Genomic DNA, 24,450 nt, shown 5'->3' with positions numbered 1-24,450 from the left:
TGAGTTTTTACTCTGTTGTGAGAAATGTATATCTTTCAACTAATCCTTAAAACAAAACAAAAATTAAATAGAACACCATTCTTGGCTTTCAATATATTTAAATAATGGGATATAACTGCCTATTGAATTAAAGGTTTTACTTTTTTTTCTCAAAATAATTGCTCTTTTCAAAAGTCACTTACTAAAAAGTATTACAACAAATGAGATAGACAATGGGGCAGGAAAAGTGAATTAATATTTTTAAAAAAATAAATGTGCATATACATGATAGCTGAATTTGTGATGTCATCAGGCTATGGAACTCCCTTTCATTGATGGAGACTGGCAAATAACCTGTAATTTATACCCATAAAGCATATCCTGTGGCACAAAAACATTAAATGTCTTGCTCATGACAATAATACTGCTAGGGTGTGTCAGAGCCACTATCTGAACGTATATCTTCCTGATTTTAAGGCTTGCGCTCTTCCCACTACACTATTTTGAGTCTCAAAATAGTAAAAAAATAAAAAAGTGATCAGATTACATGATGCTACAATTCTTGTTTCTGTGCCTTCTCACAATCCATTCATGGTTTGCACTCTCTCCTCATCTCTACCTCATAGAATATCTTCCTTGCCTTCACAGCTCAACTCATGCTGTCTCCTATTGGAAATGTATCATGATTTCCCCAATTGCTATTAGTGCTGACCCCAGAAATTACTTTGTATATATTTTTATTTAGTTTTCTATGTATAAGTTGTTACCTTCCCAAAAGAATGTAAGATTCTTGAAGGCAGAGATTGTTTAGTTCTTGTCTTTGTGTTTCCAAGACCTAGTACGATACCTGACACATAGGAGGCACTTAGTAAATGATTTTTAAATTGAATTGAGTTGAATAAGAATCACACAGAGACATATCAGATACTGATTTACTGATTGAAACCTTTCCCTGAAATCTTTGATGGCTTTGTTTTCTAGATTGTTTTTATCATCTTCTCTTTTAAAACCCCTTCCTCCCTCACACCATGTTTTCTTTAGCTTTACTATAGAAAGTAATGGATATAGTGGGTTTTTTGTTTTTATTTTTACTTCTTGCTATGAAAGGTAACATTCTAGTGTTCCCTCGCAAGTCATAGAGGCAAAAAGAAAAAAAAAACATTTACATTCATAGTATAGTAAAAGACCTGGAGAAATTCCTCCAAGAAGATATGGCTTTTCTCTATGGAGAATTTTAAGGATGTGATCAAGAATCACATAGAAGGATAAGTTTTGATAGAATGGAGTACCCATATTGAGATCATCAATATCCACTCAAGAACTGAAATATAAGTACAAAAGAACATGTGGTATGGATAGGACTAGTGTTTTCTGGACACAGTTTCTCTGACTTTCTCCCTCATGCAACCTGACTAGCCTCAGACTCTATGACACAGATTTCAGGACTGGGACTATAAAAGATCCCAGCCATGTGCACTCAGGGCCTCTTACACTTAGTGGATCCTGAGAACATGGAAATAGCCATACTGGATGCCTTTCCAGATGGAGGGCAGAAGGCGTATCCAGAGAAGTTAGTGCCTCTGAATTCTTGCTCTATGTCCTTTCTGTGTTTGAACAAAGTAAATCTACTTTGTTCAATGACTCATGTCATATCATCCCAGTCTAAACTAAGGGGACATTGGGGGTTAGAGACAGATTTGAGCTCCCAATCCAACTCATCTGTTTTCTAGCTTTGGAACCTTGAGCATCGTCCACTTAGCTAAGTTTCCTCATCTATAAAATGAGGATAATGATCCCTGTAGGATTATCTATCTAATAAAGTTATTGTAAAGAATATGATTAAAAAAAACTGTAAAGGCCTCCATAATGTACTTTCTCTGTAAATCAAGACTGGTCCTTATTCCTTCTATATTATGAATATTCTAGAGTGAGTCTGAGGGGTACAGCAGGTCTGTCTTTGAGGATGGAAAAGGAATAGCCAGTATTCATCTTCTTTTCCATAGTTCCCAACTATAAAACTTTTTGTCACACCTACTTTCAGGAGGTTCCTGGTTTCAGCACCCAGATTTTATTTCCTGGAAACAGGATAGTTCCACTCCAATTTCATCCACTCTGGGAATTCCTTGTTAATACTGGAGTGTGGCCTATAAAATAGATTTGTAAAATGTTCACAGTGTATCCGAAAATTCAATGAAGCCATAATCTGGGGTTAGAGTTTAACCACATGGCACTGATGGCAACATTTTAAAAAAATGAGACATACTTCCTAATAATAATTGATTATAGTTACAAAATCCCTTTGATCCTCAAAACAACCTGTAAAGTGGGCATCGTAAGTATTAATTTGTTGTTGTTGTTCAATTGTTTTCAGTTGTGTTTGACTTTTTGTGACCTCATTTGGGGTTTTCTTGGCAAAGATACTAGAGTGGTTTGTCATTTCCTTCTCCAGCTCATTTTACAGATGAAGAAACTGAGGCAAACAAGGTTAAGTGACTTGCCAAGGGTCACATAGCTAATAAGTGTTTGAGATTGGGTTTGAAGTCAGGAAGATAACTTCATGACTTCAGGCCCAGCACCAACTAGCTGTAAGTATTAATACAGATGAGGAAACTGAGGTTCTGAAAGCTTAAAAGACTTGCCCAATTGCACATAGTTAAGAAAAGTCATTATTTGTAGTTAAGTCCAGAGTTTTTCTTTTTTAAATTATGAATCTAATTCTCATTTTATTACATCATATTCTATAGACATCTCCTCAAAGAGACACTAGAAGTGCCCATCTACAGAGTATCTATTTGCAAATGAGTGAAAAACATCACTGGTTATGAAGAAGTTAGGCAGTTTTCTAGATGAATTTCAAGTTGTTTTCCAGAACAATTGGGACAACTCATAAGCTGCACCACTTTTAGCTGCCAGTTTTCAAAGTGTGAGGTGAACCTTCAAAATTCTTTCCTTTTGCTTTTCTTTTATTACTGAATTAGGGTCTGTTTTCATATGGTCACTGACAGTTTGTAATTCATCTTTTGACAACTGGAAAATAATGAGCTTGCATTTTAATATGCAAATGTCAATCAGTCTAGGATCGTCTCTCAATCAAAAATCATTTTGGGGGAGAAGAACCATTTTATAGTATTTTAAATACAAATATCTATATCATATTATATCTACTTTCTATATCTTTCACATACCAATATAAATGTGTATATATAAAATATTTGAAGATATACCAGATTCACTGTTGTTTCTGTGACTTGCTAATTAGAGTAAGCAAGTCTATCAGTAATATACGTGTATAGGGGTGTGTGTGTGTGTCTTTGTGTGTGTGTGTATCTGTGTCTGTGTTTATGTGTGTTTACATACACATATACAGGCACATTAGAAAACAGGACAAGGAGCAAAACATGTTTTTAAGTTTTAGAAATTGAATGATGATTTAACAAACAAAGCAAGAGAAGAGAAATCATACAGATGGAAGCATAACAAACAGATAACAAGCGGGATTGTAGAAGCCAAATGACAAGAAAGAATCCAGGAGAAGGAGAAGCAAAAGCTGCAGAGATGTTATGGAGAAAGCCTGAGAAAAGATAATTAAATATTATAGTTAAGAAAGCATTGCTGAATTTGAGATCAGTTTCAGTTGGGTGACAGAATGGGAAGCTGGATAGCAAAGGAGCCAGAAGTCAGTAGAAGGGGGAGAAATTGGAGGCAATGAGGATATTTTTGTTTGTTTGTTTTTTCCCTGAGGAGTTTACTGTGAAAAAGAGGGAAGATATGTTAGTGGCCTGAGAGAATAGCATGGTCAAGTGAGATTTGCTTAAGAAGTAGGAAAACATGCATTTTTGAATCCAGCAAGACAGAAGCTAAGAAGGAGAGATAGGAAAGAGGAGAAAGAGAGAATAAAAAACATGAATGAATGAAAGGACTAGAGGATATCAAGTGCACAAGACTTTGACTTTCATTAGGAGATGAGAAGACTTCTCATCAGAATAGAGCAAAGAAGAGAATGGTTGTTGGTGTAGAAGATTTTTAAGTGTGGAGTAAGTGGCAATGGAGGGCTCATAATTACAAAGGATAGATTCTGTTTTATTTCTTTGTTTATCTATTTATCTGTCTGTGTTTTTGTTTTGAGTAAATGAAAGGAGAGATCATCAAGAAGAGATTAATAATCCCTTTTGAAAATGTTCAGGGCTTTTAAATATGGCTTAAAATGTTGTGCATAAGTCTGTTATTATGTTAGTCCTCCCTAATCTGTGGGGATATGTTCCAAGAGTACCAGTAGAGGCTTGAAACTAAGGATAGGACCAAACCCTATATAATCATTTCTTGTTTTAGGTAAATTCACATTCTGCAAATTTGAATTTACATAAAAAAAACCCAAAGAAATCTGCATTAAAAATGTTAACTTTACTGTATTGTATTATGCACTCCTTCTCACCTATTGCCCTTCCTCTCACACTCCTTAGCCCCCCCCAAATCCCCCCCCCCCCAAAAAAAAACTTTGAAGTGAAAGAGGAAGGATGACAGAGAGACTACTACCACCTCAGGATCTGGGGCTTGCTTTGAGACCTCCTACACAGAAAGAGGAGACCTTTGCTTTGCTCTTCCCATTCTCCCCTGTGTCTGCTGCTCTTGAGTACCTTCTGTCTGTTCCCAGTCCCCATGGATCCTTGAACTATATGTTGGCCTCTCCCATTCATGAGGGCTCGGCTGCCTTCATTCACCTGGAATTAGAGGAAAGCACTGGAAAGCAAAACCTCAGATAAGGAGGGGACATACTTTTCTCAATAAATTTAATTTCATGTAGGACCTTTCTGTGAGATTCAAGCCTTATTTAAAAAAAAAGTCAGTTGATTTTTTGACAACACATAATCAGGTTCTTCTTGTATTTTGCCTTGCCAGCAGGAATAAAAAGGGAGGAGTGGAGAAATAGAAAGAAGAAAAACTACTTGCTGACCTTACTCTTTGTTTCATTTTTGGCACATTTAAAATGCAATGGAATTACATGGTGATCTTCAATTCATTCGCTTTTTTTTCTTTCCCCTACTTCACTCTTATTGGTACAAAAGATTAGAGGTGGTATTCCAGGTAGGAATCCCAACAGCATTCCAATATACCTTTGGAAGTTTTTTAAGCTAAACTAACTGGATCAGTGTGGTGAAATGGGCTTCAGAAAATGATCCCACACTTGCAACAGAGGTTCTTAACCTACAGTCCATTGGGCTAGATGACCTCATGGATCCCTTCTGGATCTAGTTCTAGAAGATATAAGAAAGCAGACACTGAGCTTCAGGAACATGTTTCCCAAAGAATCAGGTATATTCATATAGCCTGGCCATACCTTCTTGTGTATGTGTGTGTGTGTGTGTGTGTGTGTGTGTATAAGAATATTTTTATTTTTTTAATTAATTTCTTTTGAATTATCAACAATCACTTCCATAAGCTTCCAAGCTTCAAATTTCTCTCCCTCTCCCCCCAAGACAGTGTACAATCTGCTATAGGCTATGCATATACATTCCTATTAAACATATTTTCACATTAATGATGTTGTAAGGAAGAATTAGAGCCAATACGAGGAACCACCAGAAAGAGGAAACAAAACACAACAGAAGAAAAAAACTAACGAATGGTATGCTTCGATCTGCATTCAAACTCCATAGTTCTTTCTTCTTTGTGGATAGCATTTTCCATCATTAGGCCTTTGGAGACGTCTTAGATCCTTGAATTGCTGAGAAGGGTTAAGTCTATCAATATTAATCATTACACAACGTAACTGTTACTGTGTACAACATTCTTCTGTTTCTGCTCATTTCAATCAGCATAAGACCATATAAGTCCTTCTAGGTTTTTCTGAAGTCAGCCTGTTCATCATTTCTTATAGCACAATAGTATTCCATTACATTCATATACCACAACTTTTCAGCCATTCCCCAATTGATGGGCATCCTCTCAATTGCCAATTCTTTGCCACCACAAAAAGAGCTGCTATAAATATGTTTGTACGTGTGGTTCCTTTTCCCATTTCTATGATTTCTCTGGGATACAGTCCTGGAAGTGCAATTGCTAGGTCAAAGGGTATGCACATTTTATAGCCTTTTGGGCATAGTTCCAAATTGCTCTCCAAAATGGCCATACCTTCTCGCACAGCCTTGGTGCCCAGTATGATATTGCTCTCTTAACTACTTCTCCTGTCAAAGGCACTCTAAAATGTTCGCTCTTCCTTTCAGAGAGGAGCATGACTTCTCTTACATTGCTAGCTGTGTACTTACCAGTTATTTTTCTTCCACCAGCAACAAATGCCACACAGTACCTAGTAAATAGTAGGGGCTTGATCATTTGTTAAGTTGAATTGAATTGCCATGTCACCATTGGGTCCTCATTTAGGGCTAAGCAAGTCATCAGTAACATAACTTGAATTATTAGGTGCCCATGGCATTTGCTCACTATTAAAGAGCTCACTTTACTCTATCATAAAAGGGAAAACAGGATGGACAGTGATACTGGGTATTAGTGAGAGTGATAGTTATAGACAAATTTTGCCTGAAACCATGCTTATTGATTTATGGGGAGTATTTCAAGTGCCCCACCCATAAACTGGACTTATTTGGTACCCATATGGATAATGATAACAACTCATAATTAATAGTGATTTAGATGTCATAAGATGCTGCATGATAGAACAATCTTTTTAATGTTCTATACAGTCCAACCCTATGAAGTTCTTGCTCTTTCTGAATATTCACATTGGACAAGGACTGTAAAATTTTTGTTTTCCTATTGCATTAAGAAGAAAAAGAACCCATATATTTGTTTAAGCTTATTTGTATATTTTTCATAACAATTTTTCTATTTATTTTCCCCAAACTTTATCTCTATTTCCTCTCTAAAATTCTGATTCCAAAAAAGCAATCCAGTTCCATTTAAAAAATTTATTTCTCATCTATCATGTCTATAAAGTCACACTATTCATATTCAGATCAGGGCATATATGGTAACTGTAGAAATCTTTTGTCGACAATTTTATTTTATACTTTCCTTAATTATTCAGCTTAATGATCTCATAAAGGTAATACAATCCCACATATTTTAGAGGTGAGATTAATTTTATGTTGAATGTGGGAAAAGGCATTAAGGATATAATTTGCATATAGATGTCAGATGGCAAATTACATTAATGACAGCAATAATTGCTCATATAGAGGGTCATACATTGGGCCAATATAGTTTATGTAGTTACAATGTTGTTCTAGTATAAATGCTCTGGAGAATTACTCATCGAATTGTCTTGCCAAAGTGCCAAAAGACTGTAGTTCTGGCACATGACCAGTTTGAAATGTTATGACTGTAGTCATTATAAACAAATTTAAAAGCCTAAACACCAAGACAACGAACATGTGGCAGGTTAAAGGCTACCATTTACAGCCAATTAGTATCTGACTTTTAATGTTTTGCAAACAAAGTCCATTTTATTGCCTTTAAATAATATTTGCCCACGAGGCAGGCAAGTAAAATACACCTTGTGGGAGGCAGTACTAGATATATATATATGTCATTCATCCATACAAAGAAACATATAAACCCAATGGCCTAAGAATTAGAATTAAAATAGTAAAATTAGGAGGTGTAATTTGGATAGAATTATACTGTGGAATGGCTTACTTAAAATATATTGCATTAATCTTGGCTGAAATTAAATATGCCATTTTATTGGGAAAGTTATTGAAATGATCCTTTTCACTTAGGCAATAAAATCTGTTCATCGTTGTCATTTTGTTCCTGCCTACTTACACTTCTGTTGGGTGTCATAATAACATCTTATAATAATAAGCAGTAATAATCTTAATTCTGCTATTATTATGAGACCCAATGGGGTGCCCAGAAAAAATGACCATTTTTTTTAAATTTTGTTTTTATTCTTTAGGCCCAGACATGGGTTATGAAAGGCTAGGATATGGTCTGTTAATCAGCACAAGGATAATTACAGAAATATTAAAGGCAGTATCATCATGTAATTGAATGTATTTGACCTTTTGCTTTTTATTCTCTTTGTTGAATTGAGAATTTCAAAGTACCACCATACCCTTTTGTTACATTTTAACAATGTTTTGTGTGGAACAAACAGTTTCATTTCATGAGGTTTTATTGTTATTAAACTGTGGAGCAGAACTGAAAAGGCTTATTCTGACTGCCAAAAGAAATGAGGAAAATCATCTTCCTTACTGACTTGGCAGAACATGTACACATTCTGGCTTCAAAATATACCCCTCTGTTTCCATTGTGGTCTTTTTTATGCCTTTTTTTTTCGCACTGGTGATGAAATGAAGGGTGCAATCTTTAGCCTTGTTGACATTTTAAAAAGTCCCTCAACCAAACCTGATCTTTTTTTTCATTCACAGTAATGCCCAAGGCTTATATTGAACTTCATTGTGGCTTTTCTCCCATTGATTAGTCCACAAGAGCTAGGAGTCTCTGTGGATGTCTTTCTTACCTTTGTATCTTTGGTCACATTACTCTTTCCCTCTTCTCTCTACCTCTGGGATTTTATCCATCATATGTTCTCTGGAACCTAACAGACTGAAGTAATTCTTTCTCTTCTCTGAGCTCAGAGAATACTCATTAGTTAGAAAATAGGAATACTAGGTATACAGGAGCATAAACACATAGGAACAAATTTAGAGGAGAGCTTAGGGGATACTTAGTTCAACCCCCTCATTTCATTAAAAAAATTAGAACTTATAATAGAATCATAGGACCATAAGATTTAGAGTTGAATGAACCTTAGAAATCATCCAGTTAGATTAATCTAATCACTTTACAGATAGAAAACCGAATTCTAGAAAGTTTGAGGGACTTGTGCAAACTCGCACTAGTATAACTAAGAAGTATCATTTGAACCCAAGGACTTTAAATTCAGCACTCTTTCTTTGATAGCAAACTACCTAATTTTTTTTGCCTTGTGTTCCTTGCTGTCTTTAATGTGTGCATGTGTAATTCAACTAAGTTATAATCTTGTTAAGGGGATAACCTCTTACATACCCTAGTAAGTGCTCAATACATTTTTCTTGATTGATTGACAGATTCTTCCTAAGGGCAATCATAGGTGGTAGTTTGGTTAAGAACTGAATGCACAATCAAGATCTTAGGTTTGTCAGTTCTAATAATATCCAAGTCATATTAGTTTTCATATGAAAATAGCTCATCTAGTTTTTAAACTTCTGCCCTGGAATAATCATCGTGAAATAATGATTTGCTTGAGGTTTGAGTTGCACTAATGTTTTTTTTTTTTAAATGACGTCGGCATAACCAGTTGAAAAATGAAAACCTCAGTCATCTTGGCTGATATTTTCAGAGTTGCATGCATTTGCTTTTGGCTTCATGAAGAGGCAGCCTGGTAAGCCAAAAATTTGGACAATTAAAAGAATGAGGGAATGAGTAAAGATTCTAACACGAGGAAATTTAGACTCTCAGCGTAATGTGCTATATATGAGTCACAAATATAGAGAATTATTTTGAATAAGAGAGGCTAAGTCTAGAAGGAGGGAAATAGGTATTGTCTTAGAACTGGTCTATCTAAGTTAAGAAAATCTTATTGGCAAAAGGTTGACCACTAAGTGTTGTTTTGTTTTTGTTTTTGGTCCACAATAATGCAAAAAGACCATTTACTATGATATAGAAGATTTATAATTTGCATCAGTGGCACAGGGTATTCCTCCCAGTAAAATCATGGGTCCTTTTAAATGTTGACATTTGTGCTCTATGTTTCAACCTAAACTGAGCTTGCTATGTTTATAGCTTTTCCTTCGTTGAGCAGTAGTTAGCCAATCTGATCAATCAATTCCCTCCTGCCCTCCCAAATCATTCAAATGTTATTTTCCCTCTAGTGTATATATGTGTGTATATATCTATGTATCTATATATCATCATGAAATTGGATTTATATATATTGGATGTGTGTGTGTGTGTGTGTGTGTAATCTGTATATTTTTTATGTAAAAGTTCATCCATTGGGTAATAAAACCAAAAGAATATGGGGAAATAAATAATGTATATTTTCAATATATAATAAAAATATGAAAGCAAAATTTAGTGCAAATAATCCCTTGTTGAAAAGACCTTAGAGTTCTTCTAGGCCAATCCTATTGTTTAACAGATTAGGAAATAGAGGCACCAAAAAATTAAGTGTTTAAATTCAGTTCTTCTATTCATTACTCCAATGGTCTTTGCATGTACATGTACCCATGGAATGGATAAATTTTCATTCTGCTATCTGAGTTAATTCCAGTAGCTTGCTGTTTTGGGCTGGGCCTGATTCAGGACAATCTCCTGATAGTTAATGTTTGATAATGGAACAAAATGAGAATTTGTAGGTCATTCAAAAGTTAAGGAAAGGATATTTACTTCGCTATGACATTAGAAGAAGCCTTCAGTGAGTTGCCCATCAGGTAAGCTGAACCTTACCTGAGTTGCCCATCATTGTTTGCCAAACATCAGAGAGAGCTCCTAGAGCCCCTCACAGTTGTTTTCATAGTCAAAGAACCAGGAAGTGATGTCAGTAACCTAATCCTTTAATTGCATGAGGCAATCATGCTTTGAAAACGGTTTTAATAGCTTTTGAGCCTAACTTACAGGTAGATGGAGCTTAGGATATTGCTCTGACTAGGTCACTGTGTTCGATATGGAACCCCATTTTTGAAGAATGGAAGGATATAAATATTTGGTTATTTCTTAGACTCTATGATTTTATTGGTATGGGTGCTCCCTCTACTGGTACCTATTGTAGGACCTTTTCATCTTACCTGATTCTTGTCCATGTCTTACCCTAAATCCTTAATAGATCTACCAAATGCCTCAAATGTCTGGAAGAAAAGGGAGAGCGAGAGAGACAGAGATACAGAGAAAGAGAGAGAGAGAGAGAGACAGTGAGGGAGAGAGAGACAGAGAGACTGAGAGAGAGAGAGACAGAGAGAGAGAGACAGAGAGAGAGAGAAGCATTTATTAAGCACCTTCTGTGTGCTGGGTAATGTGCTAAGAGGTTTACAAGTATGATTTCATTTAATCATTTCATTTCATTTAATCTTCACAATGACCTTGGGAAGGTAGGAGATGGTTCTTTTCTCATTTATTATTTTTATTTGACAGTATAAGAAAAGGAGGTGGGCAACAGTTAAGTGATTTGCATAACTATTAAGTATGAGGCTATATTTGAACTCAAGCCTTCCTGATAGATCTAGCATTCTATCCGTTGTACCTCCCAGTTGCCCTTAAGGTTTTCAATAGTTTGTCATTACAGTATAGGATTTTGGTTGTCCATCTTTTATCCTACACTTCATTATTATTAGTTCAGCTCTTGTTCTGATCAATCAATTAACAAGCAATTATTAAAAACCAGCTATGTGTCAGGCAATATGCTAGGCATTGGTTTTTTTTTTTTTTTGAATTTTTTTTTAAAGGTAATTGGGGTTAAGTGACTTGCCCAGGGTCACACAGCTAGTAAGTGTCAAGTGTTTGGTCTGAAGCTGGATTTGAACTCAGGTACTCCTGACTTCAGGGCCAGTGCTCTATCCACTGTGCCACCTAGCTGCCCCTATGCTAGGCACTGTTGATAAAAAGACAAAAAAATAAGAAATCCCTGATATTAGGAAAATAATGTGTTAACATAGTATGCACATAAAATAAAAACAAGGTAATATTGGTAATGGTAGAAAGTTACCAAGGAAAAGAGGAAAAATAAACAAACAAACCTTTATTAAGCAACTACTATATTTAGGTACTGTACTAAACTCTGTTCCTATGTTTTCTCATTTGATCCTAGCAACAACTCTAGGAGTTGGGAATATTATTATTCCCATTTACATTTCAGGCAACTGAGGCAGACAGAGGTTAAGAAACTTGCCCAGGGTCACATAGCTCTAGTAACTGTCTGAGTCAGAATTTGAACTCTAGTCTACCTGACTCCTGGCCTAATTCTGCATCCAGACTGAGCTGAACTTTGATAGAGCTTATTTCTCATTCTTTATCTCTTTTCCCTTAAAAATTATCTTAACAAACATTAATTAAAACAAGCATTTCCATATATATGTATGTATACATACAATAGAACATCAGGGCTTATAAATGAAACTGTGAATCTCTATTATGCACAGCTTGTTTTTTTAAGTGTCTAATAAATTGAACGTTACATTCAAAGCTATTTTACCTGTATGTGATAATTTCTAACCTTCCTTTTGTTTTCTTCTATGCATTTTTAAAATCCTTTTTTCAGTGACCCTTTTTTCTTTCCTTCTTTCCTCCCTTTCTTTATTCCCTCCCTCCTTCCTTCCTTTTTTTGTGACATTTTTAAGTGATCTGGAGGCCATCTTCTGTTCTGTTATTAATATCTTCCCTTCTAGTTTATCTGTTTATGATTATTCTTTAACAGAGTTTTCTTCCTTCTGAGATCATTGTTAATTTCAGGCTCCCCTTGCCCCATATTACCTTATTGATCACTTTCTGACTCCTTCTCCTTTGATGATAGATACTCCAGGGCTATACTTCAAAGCTTAATCAGCCATCCTGTTGGTCACATTTCCCAATCAAGATACACACACCCATATATGTGTATGTATTTGTGTGTGCATGTATGTATGTATGTATGTATAGATGTATGTATATGTGTTTGTGTAGATATATATGTATGTATGTATATATATATGTATATGTGTGTGTGTGTATATGCATATGTATTTGTTACATAGAATGTAATCTCAGGGGGCACTGGGCTTGGAATAAGGAGGAATCACGTTCATGAGTTCAAACCCAGCGTCAGATACTTACTAGCTGTGTGACCCTGGGCAAGTCACTTAACCCTGTTTACCTCAGTTTCTTCATCTGTAAATGATATGCAGAAGAAAATGGCAAACCTCTCCAGAATCTTTGCCAAGAAAACCCCAAATGGTCTTGCAAAGAGTTGAATATGAGTGAAACAACTCAATAACAACAATCTCAGAGAAGAAGGCATTAGCACCTAAGTGTAGGAACTAAAAAAAAAAAAACCTTCTTTTGTATTATTCTCTAATTCTTCAGATTTCAGTGTCCCATGATTTTCAACCAAATAGCATCAGTAGAAGAATATTTATGCCAAAAAGATTGATTTTTGTATGTGAAGGACCAATTCTCATTTACTGAAAGTGCTTATCAATTTCCCAATGCAATCCAGCTTGCTCTTTTTCTCCTATTCAATTCTAGGAATAGGTGATTGTCCATCTGTAGGGACTGGACAACCTATGTAAATTTATTCAGTTCTGCTTTATCCAACAGTGATTAAAAGAATAAAGGGGGGAGGGAAGGAAATAAAAATGATGAAAAATTTACAATGTCAGGGTACATCAAAAATTAATCAGTCAACAAATATTTATTGAACACTTCCTATTTTTCCTGCTAAATACCTTAAGGTATGCAAGAGAAATCTGACATAAAGTCCCTCTTCTCAAGGAGCTTACTACTACTTGGGAATAAATATGAATAGATGAGAAACAAATAATGACCAACTTCTGAATCAAATTAAAGTGCTAAATTGTGTGCAAAAGTCAGATAGGGCAACAGTTAGAGCTCAAGCTTTTGGTAGAGTTCATGGAGGACATGAAGCTTGTTTTACAGACTGAAGGAGTCATATTATCAACAAACATTAATTAAACACTGGTTCATTTATAAGGGTCTATTAGGTTTCAGGGTTACTAAAATCAATCAATCTATCTATTTATCTATCTATCTATGACTAATTCCCTTACCTTAAGAGGCTGACCTTTTCCTTACAAATGAATGCAAATAATTCATATTTACATATGGCATTAATATGTAAAGAGTGAGTACAGGCATGGTGGTTAGAAAGCTGGCCTAAATATCATGAAGACATGGGTTTAAATACTGCCTGTAACACTGTCTCAATGTATGACCACTGTCAACTTTTTTGACCACTGTCAAGTAATCTCTAAGTATATTCACAACTCTCTAAAACTAGAAAATTCATAGAAGGTAGTTTCATTGATAGGATATTCCTAGCCGAGACCTCCCTATGGCAATGAAATCATAGGACTAATACTCATTCCTATTTTATACTTATTATACATGGGAGTCTGAGATAAATTCAGAGAAAAAGGTAGATTAACTAATAAGGAGAAGTCAGACAGATTAGAGGAGAACCTGGGTAGAGCTATGTTACAAAAACCTAGAGAGAAGGATAAATTAGAGTGGGAATACAATGGAAGTAGCAGGACCATAGATTGCTAGAGATGAAGGCCCAGCCACCTCCTCTTGGCTACAGTTGAAGTTGAAAAAAGGAGATGGATGTGACATTTTAAGGAGGCAAACTCAATTGTCATTCATTCATTTTTCAGTCATGTCTGACTCTTTGTGACCCCATTTGGGATTTTCTTGGCAAAGATGCCAGAGTGGTTTGAAATTTCCTTCTCTAACTCACTTTACAGATAATGAAACTAAGGCAAACAGGGTTAAATGACTTGTTCAGGGTCATGCAGCTAGTATCTGAGGACAGCTTTGAAATCCAGAAGAGGAGTCTTCTTGACTCTAGGCCTGGCACTCTATGAACTGTGACACCTAGTTGCCCCCGTATAGGGTTTGACAACTGTTAGATAAAAGTGATGAGGGTGAGGGAAAAGGAAAAAATGACTCAAATGTTATGAGTTGTATGTCACAAATGGCATCAGTTGAAAGAAGGATAAGACAATGAGGCATGTTTTTTTTAGGGGAACAATGAATTTGATTTTGGATATGCTGAATATGAAAAACTCACAAGACATACAGATGCAGATATCTAGCAGGTAGCACTAGTGGCCCAGGGTTATGGGGAAGAAATTGAACGTAGAGATTTGGGAATCATTTGTATAAAAGTAGATATTAAAGTCCTGATTGATGAGATCATCAGACTAGAGAATTTAGGAATATAGAAAAGATGGGGGAAAACTGGTTTATTTATCCTGAAAAGACTTAAAATAAAAGTTCTTCAGTTACATAAATGATGACTATTAGGAAAATAAGGAACTATTTCCCATCTTTGCCAAAAATAGAACAAAAGAAGATTGCAAAAAAACAATATGATTCAACTTTTTATGCAGTTTCTATAACACATCCAATTATCATGTATTTTATTTCAGATACACTGGCCTAGCACAATCCTACAAAAGGAGGAATGCATGATGAAAGGAAAAGATGAAGTAAGTGTCCTTCATTGTCAGTCAACACAATGATAAATTGTACTGTTTCTTTTAAAATACATAAAGGACTAAACTGCAAACCATGTTTTAAGTAATATACACAATTCAGTCATGAAAGAAGCAGATAATAAAAATGTGTGAAATAAGTTATAGAGAAAGCAGACCAATTCCATGTTTATATGTATATGTATGTGTATTTGTGTGTGTACACATACACACACATATACATGTACATACACTCATGGATATGTGTGTGTGTGTGTGTGTGTGTGTGTGTGTATTCCAATCTATACATCTTTACAAAATTTCCCATGTTAAAATCACAACCAACTCCTTATTCAGGTAATTGGAGGGAGACAATATGCAAGAAACTTTTGATTCCTGGAGAAGCTAAACACTATTTCAGCATAGTATAATTTTGGTTGATTAGACAGAAACAAACTCATGAGGAAATAACTGAGGTATTAAATTTTGTGTAAGACTTCAGAGAAATGGGAGAACAGTGAGGTCTAACAGGATGAGACACAGTATTACAGAAAGAACACTAGACTTAAACCTTGGCTGCTCTCAGGTCTTTGCCATTAATGAACTGCATGACCTTAGGCAACTCACTTAACTCTTTGAGCCTCAATTTTCTCATTTGCAAAATGAAGAAGACAATGCTTGGGCTATTTACATCACCACCTTACATGGAGGTGGCTAAGACACAAAAGAACTTTATGTAGGTTTTAAAAATATACAAAGTTCTTAACATGTATAGTCTCATATGATGCTTACAAAATCCCTATGAGGTAGCCATTGTATTATTATAATATTCCCATTTTACAGAAGAAAAAACTGAGACTTAGCAAGGTTAAGTAACTTACCCAGAATCCCTAGCTAATAAAAGCCCAAGGTGAGATTCAAACCCAGAACCCTTCTCACTCCAAGTACCAAAATTTTTCCATTCTACCAAAATGCCTATTCTGTGAAATATGATAGTATTTTGTATTATTAAAGTGGTATGAGATTATCTTTAAGCAACCACAAGACAGATTAAATATACTTTATGATTAGTTACTTTTGAATAAATGAATTTCCACATATAAAATCTCCACAAAAAGGGGCACTTACTTTGGTCCCACTTCCATTTTTTTCTGTTTATCTCTAGTTTTTGTGCAAAGGATTTTCCTTTAATAATCATAGTTCAATAATCATAATTCAATAATCAATAATATTTTCCTATGATTCCACTGTTTTCACTTCACTTAATTTTATAAAAGACTTTCTAGAATTCTTTGTAGTATTCATACTTGATCCTACATTAGTATTCTATTGCAGTGAGTAAGCCATGATTCATTCAATCCTTTCCTGGTCATTGGACATTTAGCTTGTTTGTGGTGTAACAGAAAGCTTGCTGGACTTGAAATTATCAGCAAGACCTGGATTTTAAACTTGAGCCAGAGATGTAGCCACAGGTAGCCCAATTAATCTCTTTAAAGCCTCAATTTCCTCATCTTTAAAATGGTCATAATATCACTATTGCTTGCCTCACCTAGAGTAGGGGTCAAATGAGATAACATCCAAAGTTCTACAATTTCAGGTTTTATCCTATATTTTGTTATTATAAATAATGATGTAATAAATATCTTTGAATAGCCCTTTTTCCTTAATGTGTTAATAACAATTATGAGTTACAGAAGCAAATTTTCACAATGCAAAGGGAACAGATTCTGTGAGCCCTACAAAAAGGAGGTACCAAGAAGACAACCTTTGTATATTCTAGGTTCTGTCCCATCAGACAATGACTCATCCTTTCCTCCTTCCCCACTCTGCTATCTGTGATTGGGGAAAGGAATATAGAGGTGCTCTCTTACTCTAAAGTCAGTAGATATCACATGAATAGGAAGTTAAACAGGGTTAAAGTAACCGTGCCTTCCTATCAAGTCTCCAGAGATTCTCCATGGGTTAACTCATTGGCGTGATCTACCCCTTGGCACATTTGTACAAACTATAGTATTAGCTATGAAGGAGACAATATACATCACCTGAAAAAGGTTATTCTTTCAGTGAGGGAGAGAGGAATCAGAACAGCTTTGAGAGACATACTATTCTTCCTCCCAGTTCTCTGTACCAATTTGGTTACAGCCAGGACATGAGCCAGTGTGTTCTCTAAGTTCTGGGTGGCCAGCAGATGGCTGGCCAGTCACACACGTCAAAGCAACAGCAAGAATTTTGTCAATTGTTTCTCTGAAAGTCGCATTATTGTGGCATGAGAAGGAAAACTGGTGTGTCCAGCTTTTTATGAACAGCATGTGTGCATACAGCAACAGTAAATGGAAATGATCGGATTTTGTTAACTGTCTTAATATGGTTAACTCGCAGAATAAAACCTTAGATACATAAGTAAAGCTTTATATGGTTGGTTGGAGATATCGTGCCCAAGATCATCACAGCAATACCATTGTCACTATCCTAGCCTCTAGGACATTCTATTCTGCATTGCTCTTAGTGACACAATTAGAAACACATGCAAACACATACACACACGCACCATAAAGCATGTCATTTACTGCAACTTACTAATATCAGTGTATTTAATGTGTTAAAAATCCTTTGACATGAGTTTAATGTGACTATTATGCAAATTACATAAAGAACAATTCATAATACTCAGAGTTTGAGACTTTTTAGAATTGCTTTTAATTTTAATTTTATTTGTTTGGTTTTTGCTGTGGATATGTAATGTCATTGGTGCAGGAATTGCCCACTGAGGAAATTTTCACTACTTCAGATTCACAGCTGCTGTTCTTATTTTAAGGCTCATAGAGTTACCTAGAACAATAAGAAGTTAAATGACTTGCCCAAGGTCGCAAAGCCATTTTGTATCAGAGACAGGACTTGAACCTACCTAAGTTTTCCTGCCTCTGAGACTAATCCTCTGTCCACTATGGCACATAGCTTCTCTTCTTTTAAATTAGATGGTTCAAAACAATTTGTAAATATTATTTTGCCACATTTTCTGTATTCAAAATGGGTCATATCCCTTTTGTGAACAAGTTACAACTGTATCCCTAGAAATACACCTTAGTTATCTGACTAAATAAAATGTGCAGTGACATGCTAAAGAAAAAGCCTTTCAGTTGATTAACTTGTCTGTACTAACTCAAAAAACATAGATCAACAAATTTATTTTCAAGTGGTACAGATAGATTTGTGAATTTCAGATTGCATGATTTATTTTTTTTCTAAATCACAATAATGTTCCATATCCCAGAAGTTTGTGTACATGTTTCATGTGAGCCATAGAAACATTTTTGAATTATGTTTTTCTGACTCCATGCTAACTCAATGTTTATGAATAGTACTCTGCTTGAAGCATAGCACCAGGAATTTGGTTATTTAGTAGAACAGCTTGACAAAGGAATCTCTACACTCGAATAATTTGAAGGCCCTAGCTATGTTTATTTTACTTAATTGCGCAACAAATATTTCTCAAACAAATGAGCTTTACACATTCATTTATTATGTGTATACTGTCATCCTTCACATTTAAAGTTAATACTTTTAGCGTCCTTTGGTATCTTCCTTGGAAGCATTTACTTGGTCATGTTAATTTGTATTTACATTGGCCCAAACCCACTTCCTTCTCTGCTCTTTCCTTCTGTTGTTATCCCATTAACTCTCAATCCCTCAAAAGAGTAATTTTATTGATGGGGAACAAAGAGAAAATAGGTGCAGCCTGAGATAAGGAAAATTTAGTTGAACAAAATGTGTGACCTTGGGCAAATGATTTGACCTTACTGGGCCTCAGTTTCCTCATCTCTGAAATAAGGCAGTTGGATGTAGATGAAAAATAAAGTAACCAACTCCCAGTTCTAACATTGTATCATTTTGTGCTATGAAGTATTTGCTTGGCATCCTGCTAACACATTTCTTGTGTGTGTGTGTGTGTGCGGGTGTGTGTTTTCTCCTTGTCACAGAGTGAATGTGCAAATTTTGTTCGTGTGCTGCATCATTATAACAGAACACATCTTCTGGCCTGTGGTACCGGAGCTTTTGACCCTCTCTGTGCCTTCATCAGAGTTGGACACCAGTTGGAGGTAATATATCCTTATGTTTTGCAAACAGTAAAAGTACTATTTAAAAATTATTTTGCTTAAAAAAGTTACAGAATTTTTTTCTAAAGTTTTGAAATATTCTTCATTTTTGAAATTTGATTTAGCTGACCCTGTTTCTGATTCTTTATAGATTATACTGAGGTTTTGCATGTGGTAATAGAATGATAAAAAGAAACAGAGTTATAAAAGAGAATATAAATTATCTTTTTTTAACTTGTTTTGGATTTTAAGAATATTCAGCTTGGCAAATGAAGATTCTAGAAGAATGAAATTTATTCTAAGCAGTGACATGCTGTCACTTGATTGGTGAGTGGCTTAGCTATCTAAGTTAGTAAAAACTCATGGGTAATTGAGGTTTTCTAAAACTAATGGTAGTAATGGCAACTGACTTTTGCATATCACTTTACATTTGAACTTCAAGACATTCTTGTGAAATGGATGCTGCAGATATTATTGTCCACATTTAACAAATGTGTCTAGTAGGTGTCTGAGGTTAGTTTTGAACTTTAGTCACATTTGCTGTTACAACTTATTGCCATTCCTCAGTAAAGTATTCTTCTAGTTTTGACTCAAGTCCTGAATTTTCTCCAGAAAATATATTCTAGTATAATAATGATAATAATAAATAGCATTTGCAGCAGCAGCATCTGACTCTTTTGCAGGTCTTTAGCTATATAACTTTTCATTATATGTGATTATGATCATAAAAAGTAAGAAATAGCACCAAACGGAGCAGACATTTTGTTACTCCAAATTTTAAACTGAAATCAAATTGATGAGATACAGTAGAAAACTTACCTCATAGTCAGAAATCCCTTGGCTCAAGTCCTTCTTTGGATATTCTATTGGCTGTGTGACCCTAGGAAGTACTTCATTTCTCAGTGCCCCAGACAACTCTTTAAGATGGTAAATCTTAGGCACTGATCTGCATTGCTAGAGAGTTTCCTCATTGGAAGTTTCCTATTCCAATGAAATAACAGATCTAGTCCACAACTAAAATTGTCTTTTAGAAAAGAAACTTTACATATTTTACCCAAAGTTACATTATCTACTGCCTTGAAATGGAAATCTTACCAAAAAACTTATCGCTCATATCACTCATTTTGGATATTTCTCAGCTAGCAGTAGCTGAAAGGCACATTAGGGAGAGTGATTGGCCTAGAACCAAGAAGACCTTGAATTTGAATCTGGCTTCAGACACTTATTAACTATGTGATCCTGGACAAATCATTTAACTTCTGTCTGCCTCAGTTTTTTTTTAATTGTAAAATAAGGATAATAATAGCACCTATCTCATAAGATTGTTGCAAAGATCAAATGAAATATTTGTAAAGTGTGTAGCATATAGTAGGTGCTTAATAAATGCTTATTTTTTTTCTTTCACCTATTTATTGGTCAGCCACAAACCTTTTATTCCATCAAAGGTCAAAAAGGAAAGAACACTGGGATCTGGATCAGTATTTGAGATCTTGATCTCAAATTCTATATCTGATGCAGATTTGCTGTGTATCTCTGAATATATTACTTAACCTCTTTGAATATCACTTTCTTCATCCATAAAATAGGGGATAATACTATTTCTTACAATATTGTGGTGAAAATGTAAACTTTAAAGCACTATGTAAATGTGAGAAATTTATCTTACCCCATTATTTCCACCCATAATCTTTTAATCTGTCAGGGATAAGGAGAACAAGAACAAATCATTGGTTCAGATCTTGAAGGTAAAATCCAAGGTATGTTGTTTGGATGGTATAAATCAGTGGTGTCAAACTCAAATAGAAACAGGGACCACTAATTTATGCATAAAGATCCCTACAGGTTGCATATTGACTTAGTTTTAAAATGTAACATTAGAGGTGGAGGGGGAATTGAGTGGCTGATCAGAGAGGGATTGCAGGGATCTCTTTGCTGATGCTGAGGCAGGAATCTCTTGCTTTTCTTGTGCTTGGATCTGGGTCACAGTTCTGTGTGGCGGGCCTGAGGTGAGGAGGAGCACTGGCGTGGTAGAGCTCGTAGTGGCGGTGGAGAGGGAATCCTCCTCACGGTTCCAAGGCAGAAAAGAGTGCCTGTGGTCACTCACAGACCAGAGCCTAGGCCAGGAAAGGAGTAAACACCCCGCCCTTGATTGTACCACCTTAGAAGAACTGAAAATTTACAGGTCCCTAGAAGTATCTCTGAAAACAGCTGCACAAAACCCCTAATGAAGCAGTGATAACTGGAGAATAAAATTAAGGGGTGAGAGAAGATTATACTGGGAGGAGGAAGGGAGAGGTAGAGTGTGGTAAATTATTTCACATAAAACAGACAAGAAAAGGCTTTTACAGTAGAAGTGGGGGAAGGTGAGAGGGAATGAGTGTATCTTATTGTCATAGGATTTGGCTTAAGGGAGGAATAACATACACACCCAAATTGGGTGTGGAAATCTATCTTACCCCACAGGAAAATAGGGGGGAAGGGGATAAGAGAGTAGGAGGATAGAGGGGAGGGCAGATTGGAGGAGGGTTTAATCAGAAACAAATACTTCTAAGGAGGGACAGGGTCAAGAGAGAATAGAATAAACTGGGCATGGGATAGGATGAAGGAAAATATAGTTACTTTTTCACAAGATGACTACTATGGAAGTGTTTTGTATGACTATACATGTAAAACCTGTATCGAGTTGCTTGCCTTCTCAATGAAGGTGGGTGGGGAGGGAGAAAGGGAGAGAATTTGGAACCCATAGTTTTAAAAACAAATGTTAAAAATTGTTTTCACATGCAACTGGGAAATAAGATATTGAGGCAATGGGGTATAGAAATCTATCCTGCCCATAGGAAAATAGAAGGGGAAGGGGATAAAAAAATAAAATAAAATATAGCATTATCCATATTGTATTGTATTTTTATTGTTTTTGTTTTGTTTTAGGCAATTGGGGTTAAGTGACTTGCCCAGGGTCACACAGCTACTAAGTGTCAAGTGTTTGATCTGAGGCCGGATTTGAACTCAGGTCCTCCTGACTTCAGGGCCAGTGCTCTATCCACTGCACCACCTAGCAGCCCCTTCTATTTTTATTGTTTTAGAGTACTTTTATTCTCAAACTTATTTTATTTTTTCAAAAAAAAATTTACAATTACATGTAAAAATTTTAAAATTTATTAAAGTTTTGAGTTCCAAATTATCTCCCCCTCTCTCTATCCTTCTCCATCATTGAGAATGCTGGCAGTTTAATATAGCTTATACATGTATGGTTATGCAAACATATTTCCTTATTAGTCATGTTGTGAAAGAAAACACAGAACAAAAAAAAAAACAAGAAAAATAAAGTAAAAAACTGCTACATTCAGAGGCCATCAATTCTTTCTCTGAAGGTGGATAGTATTTATCATTGAAAGTCCTTCAGGATTGTTTTTGATCATTGTATTGCTGGAAATAGCTACATAATTCGCAGTTGATCATTGTACAATATTGCTGTTATTGTGTACAGTGTTTTCCTGGTTCTGATCACTTCACTTTTCATCAATTCATGTAAGTCTTTCCAAGTTCTTTTTTCTTTCTGAAAGCATCCTGCATTTTTATGACACAATAGCACTCCATCACAATCATATACCACAACATGTTCATCCATTCCTCAACTGATGAGCATCCCCTCAGTCTTCAATTCTTTGCCACTGCAAAAAAAAAAAGCTACTGTAAATATTTTTGTACAAATAGATCCTTTTCCTTTTTTTTTATGTCTTTGAGATACAGACTTAGTATTGGTGTTACTGAGGTAAGGGTTTTGCACAGTTTTATAGCCTTTTGGGCATTGGTCCAAATTGCTCATCAGAATGATTGAATTAGTTCACAGCTTCACAAACAGTGCATTAGCATCCCAAGTTTCCCATATTCCCTCCAATATTTGTCATTTCCGTTTTCTGTGATATTAGCCATTCTGATAGATGTGAGGTGGTAGCTCAGAGTTTTAATTTTCATTTCTCTAATCAATAATGATTTAGAACTTTTTTATATAACTATAGACTACTTTGAATTTTTCATCTGAAAACTGCCTGTTCATATCTTTGGCCATTTATCAATTGAGAAATGACTAGTATTCATATAAATTTGACTCAGTTCTCTATATTTTTGAGAAATTAGGCCTTTATCAGAGAAACGTGCTGTAAAATATTTCTACCAGTTTTCTGCTATTCTACTAACCTTGGTTGCATGGGGTTTGTTTGTGCAAAACCTTTTAAATTGAATGTAATCAAAATTAACCATTTTATATCTTGTAATGCTCTCTATCTCTGGTTTGATCATAAATTCTTCCCTTATTCAAAGATCTGACATTTCATTTGAACTTATATCCATCATTTATCAGAAGTGTCAATACAGTAGGAATTCATAATCATATTTTTGCATGAAACTTGAGAAGATAGTTGAATTATAATACTTAAAAGTCTTTTCTCCAGGAGCTATTTCAAAAATTTACAAATTGATCAAAATAAAGTCTTTTAACTAAAATGTATGCCAAATTTGAGGACTTTATAAAAAAGGCATGATTTTCCTAAGTACCTTTAATACTTTCCTCACAAAACATATGGCTTCATGGAGCTGGAAGGTAAGGGACAAATATTCTTACACACTACTGCAGTAAAAGGAAACATCACATTTATGATGATGACCCTGGGCTTTTGCAAGATTAGAACAATCTTTTAATAATTGAAGAAAGATTACATGAAGTTTAATCATAGAATGATATACAACTGAGAACATTAATGTTTTTGTTTGATGTGTGTTATTCTTTTTTTTTAAACTGTATATATACTAACTAGGAGTTGGGTCATTTGATTAAATAGAATGCCATATTCCTTGACCATGTCTAAGCGTTTTTAGTTAGGATTTTTGTGGTTTGTTTAACAGTCTGTGAATTAAGAGATATGTAATTTAAGATATTAATAAAGTTAATGATTGCTGGCCTTTTGTTCCCAAAAGTGATAGGCCTAAGATGCTTGAAGTTATGATTTTACAAACCTAGATGGGGCAGTAGATAAAGACCCAAAGAAACAGGCTGAAGTTTTTACTCAACTCAGTATTTTATAATCTCAGACAAATGACTAGTTATCTTGTCTAAAAATTTGCCATTGACTGATTGATAATTACTTAGTGCTAGGATTTCTGGTTTCATCAGTTTGAATATCCCTTTCACT

At 35.2% G+C, this 24,450-nt stretch overlaps 1 protein-coding gene across 2 annotated transcripts in view; it reads left to right on the top strand.

Annotated features, from left to right (window-relative positions):
* The window catches only part of SEMA3E (semaphorin 3E), a 336,651-nt gene that overhangs the window by 188,173 nt on the left and 124,028 nt on the right, over nt 1-24,450 (top strand). For both annotated transcript variants that reach the window (XM_027838711.1, XM_027838710.1), the window contains 2 exons: nt 15,123-15,182; nt 19,145-19,264. In XM_027838711.1, coding sequence (XP_027694512.1) covers nt 15,123-15,182; nt 19,145-19,264 — 180 coding nt within the window. The remainder of the gene's footprint in view (nt 1-15,122; nt 15,183-19,144; nt 19,265-24,450) is intronic.

Source organism: Vombatus ursinus, unplaced genomic scaffold (genome assembly GCF_900497805.2).
Source record: "Vombatus ursinus unplaced genomic scaffold, bare-nosed wombat genome assembly UNPS02014830.1, whole genome shotgun sequence".
Taxonomy (NCBI): Eukaryota; Metazoa; Chordata; class Mammalia; order Diprotodontia; family Vombatidae; genus Vombatus; species Vombatus ursinus.
The sequence above is the reverse complement of the archived record's forward strand: the minus strand, read 5'-3'. Positions and strand labels throughout refer to the sequence as shown.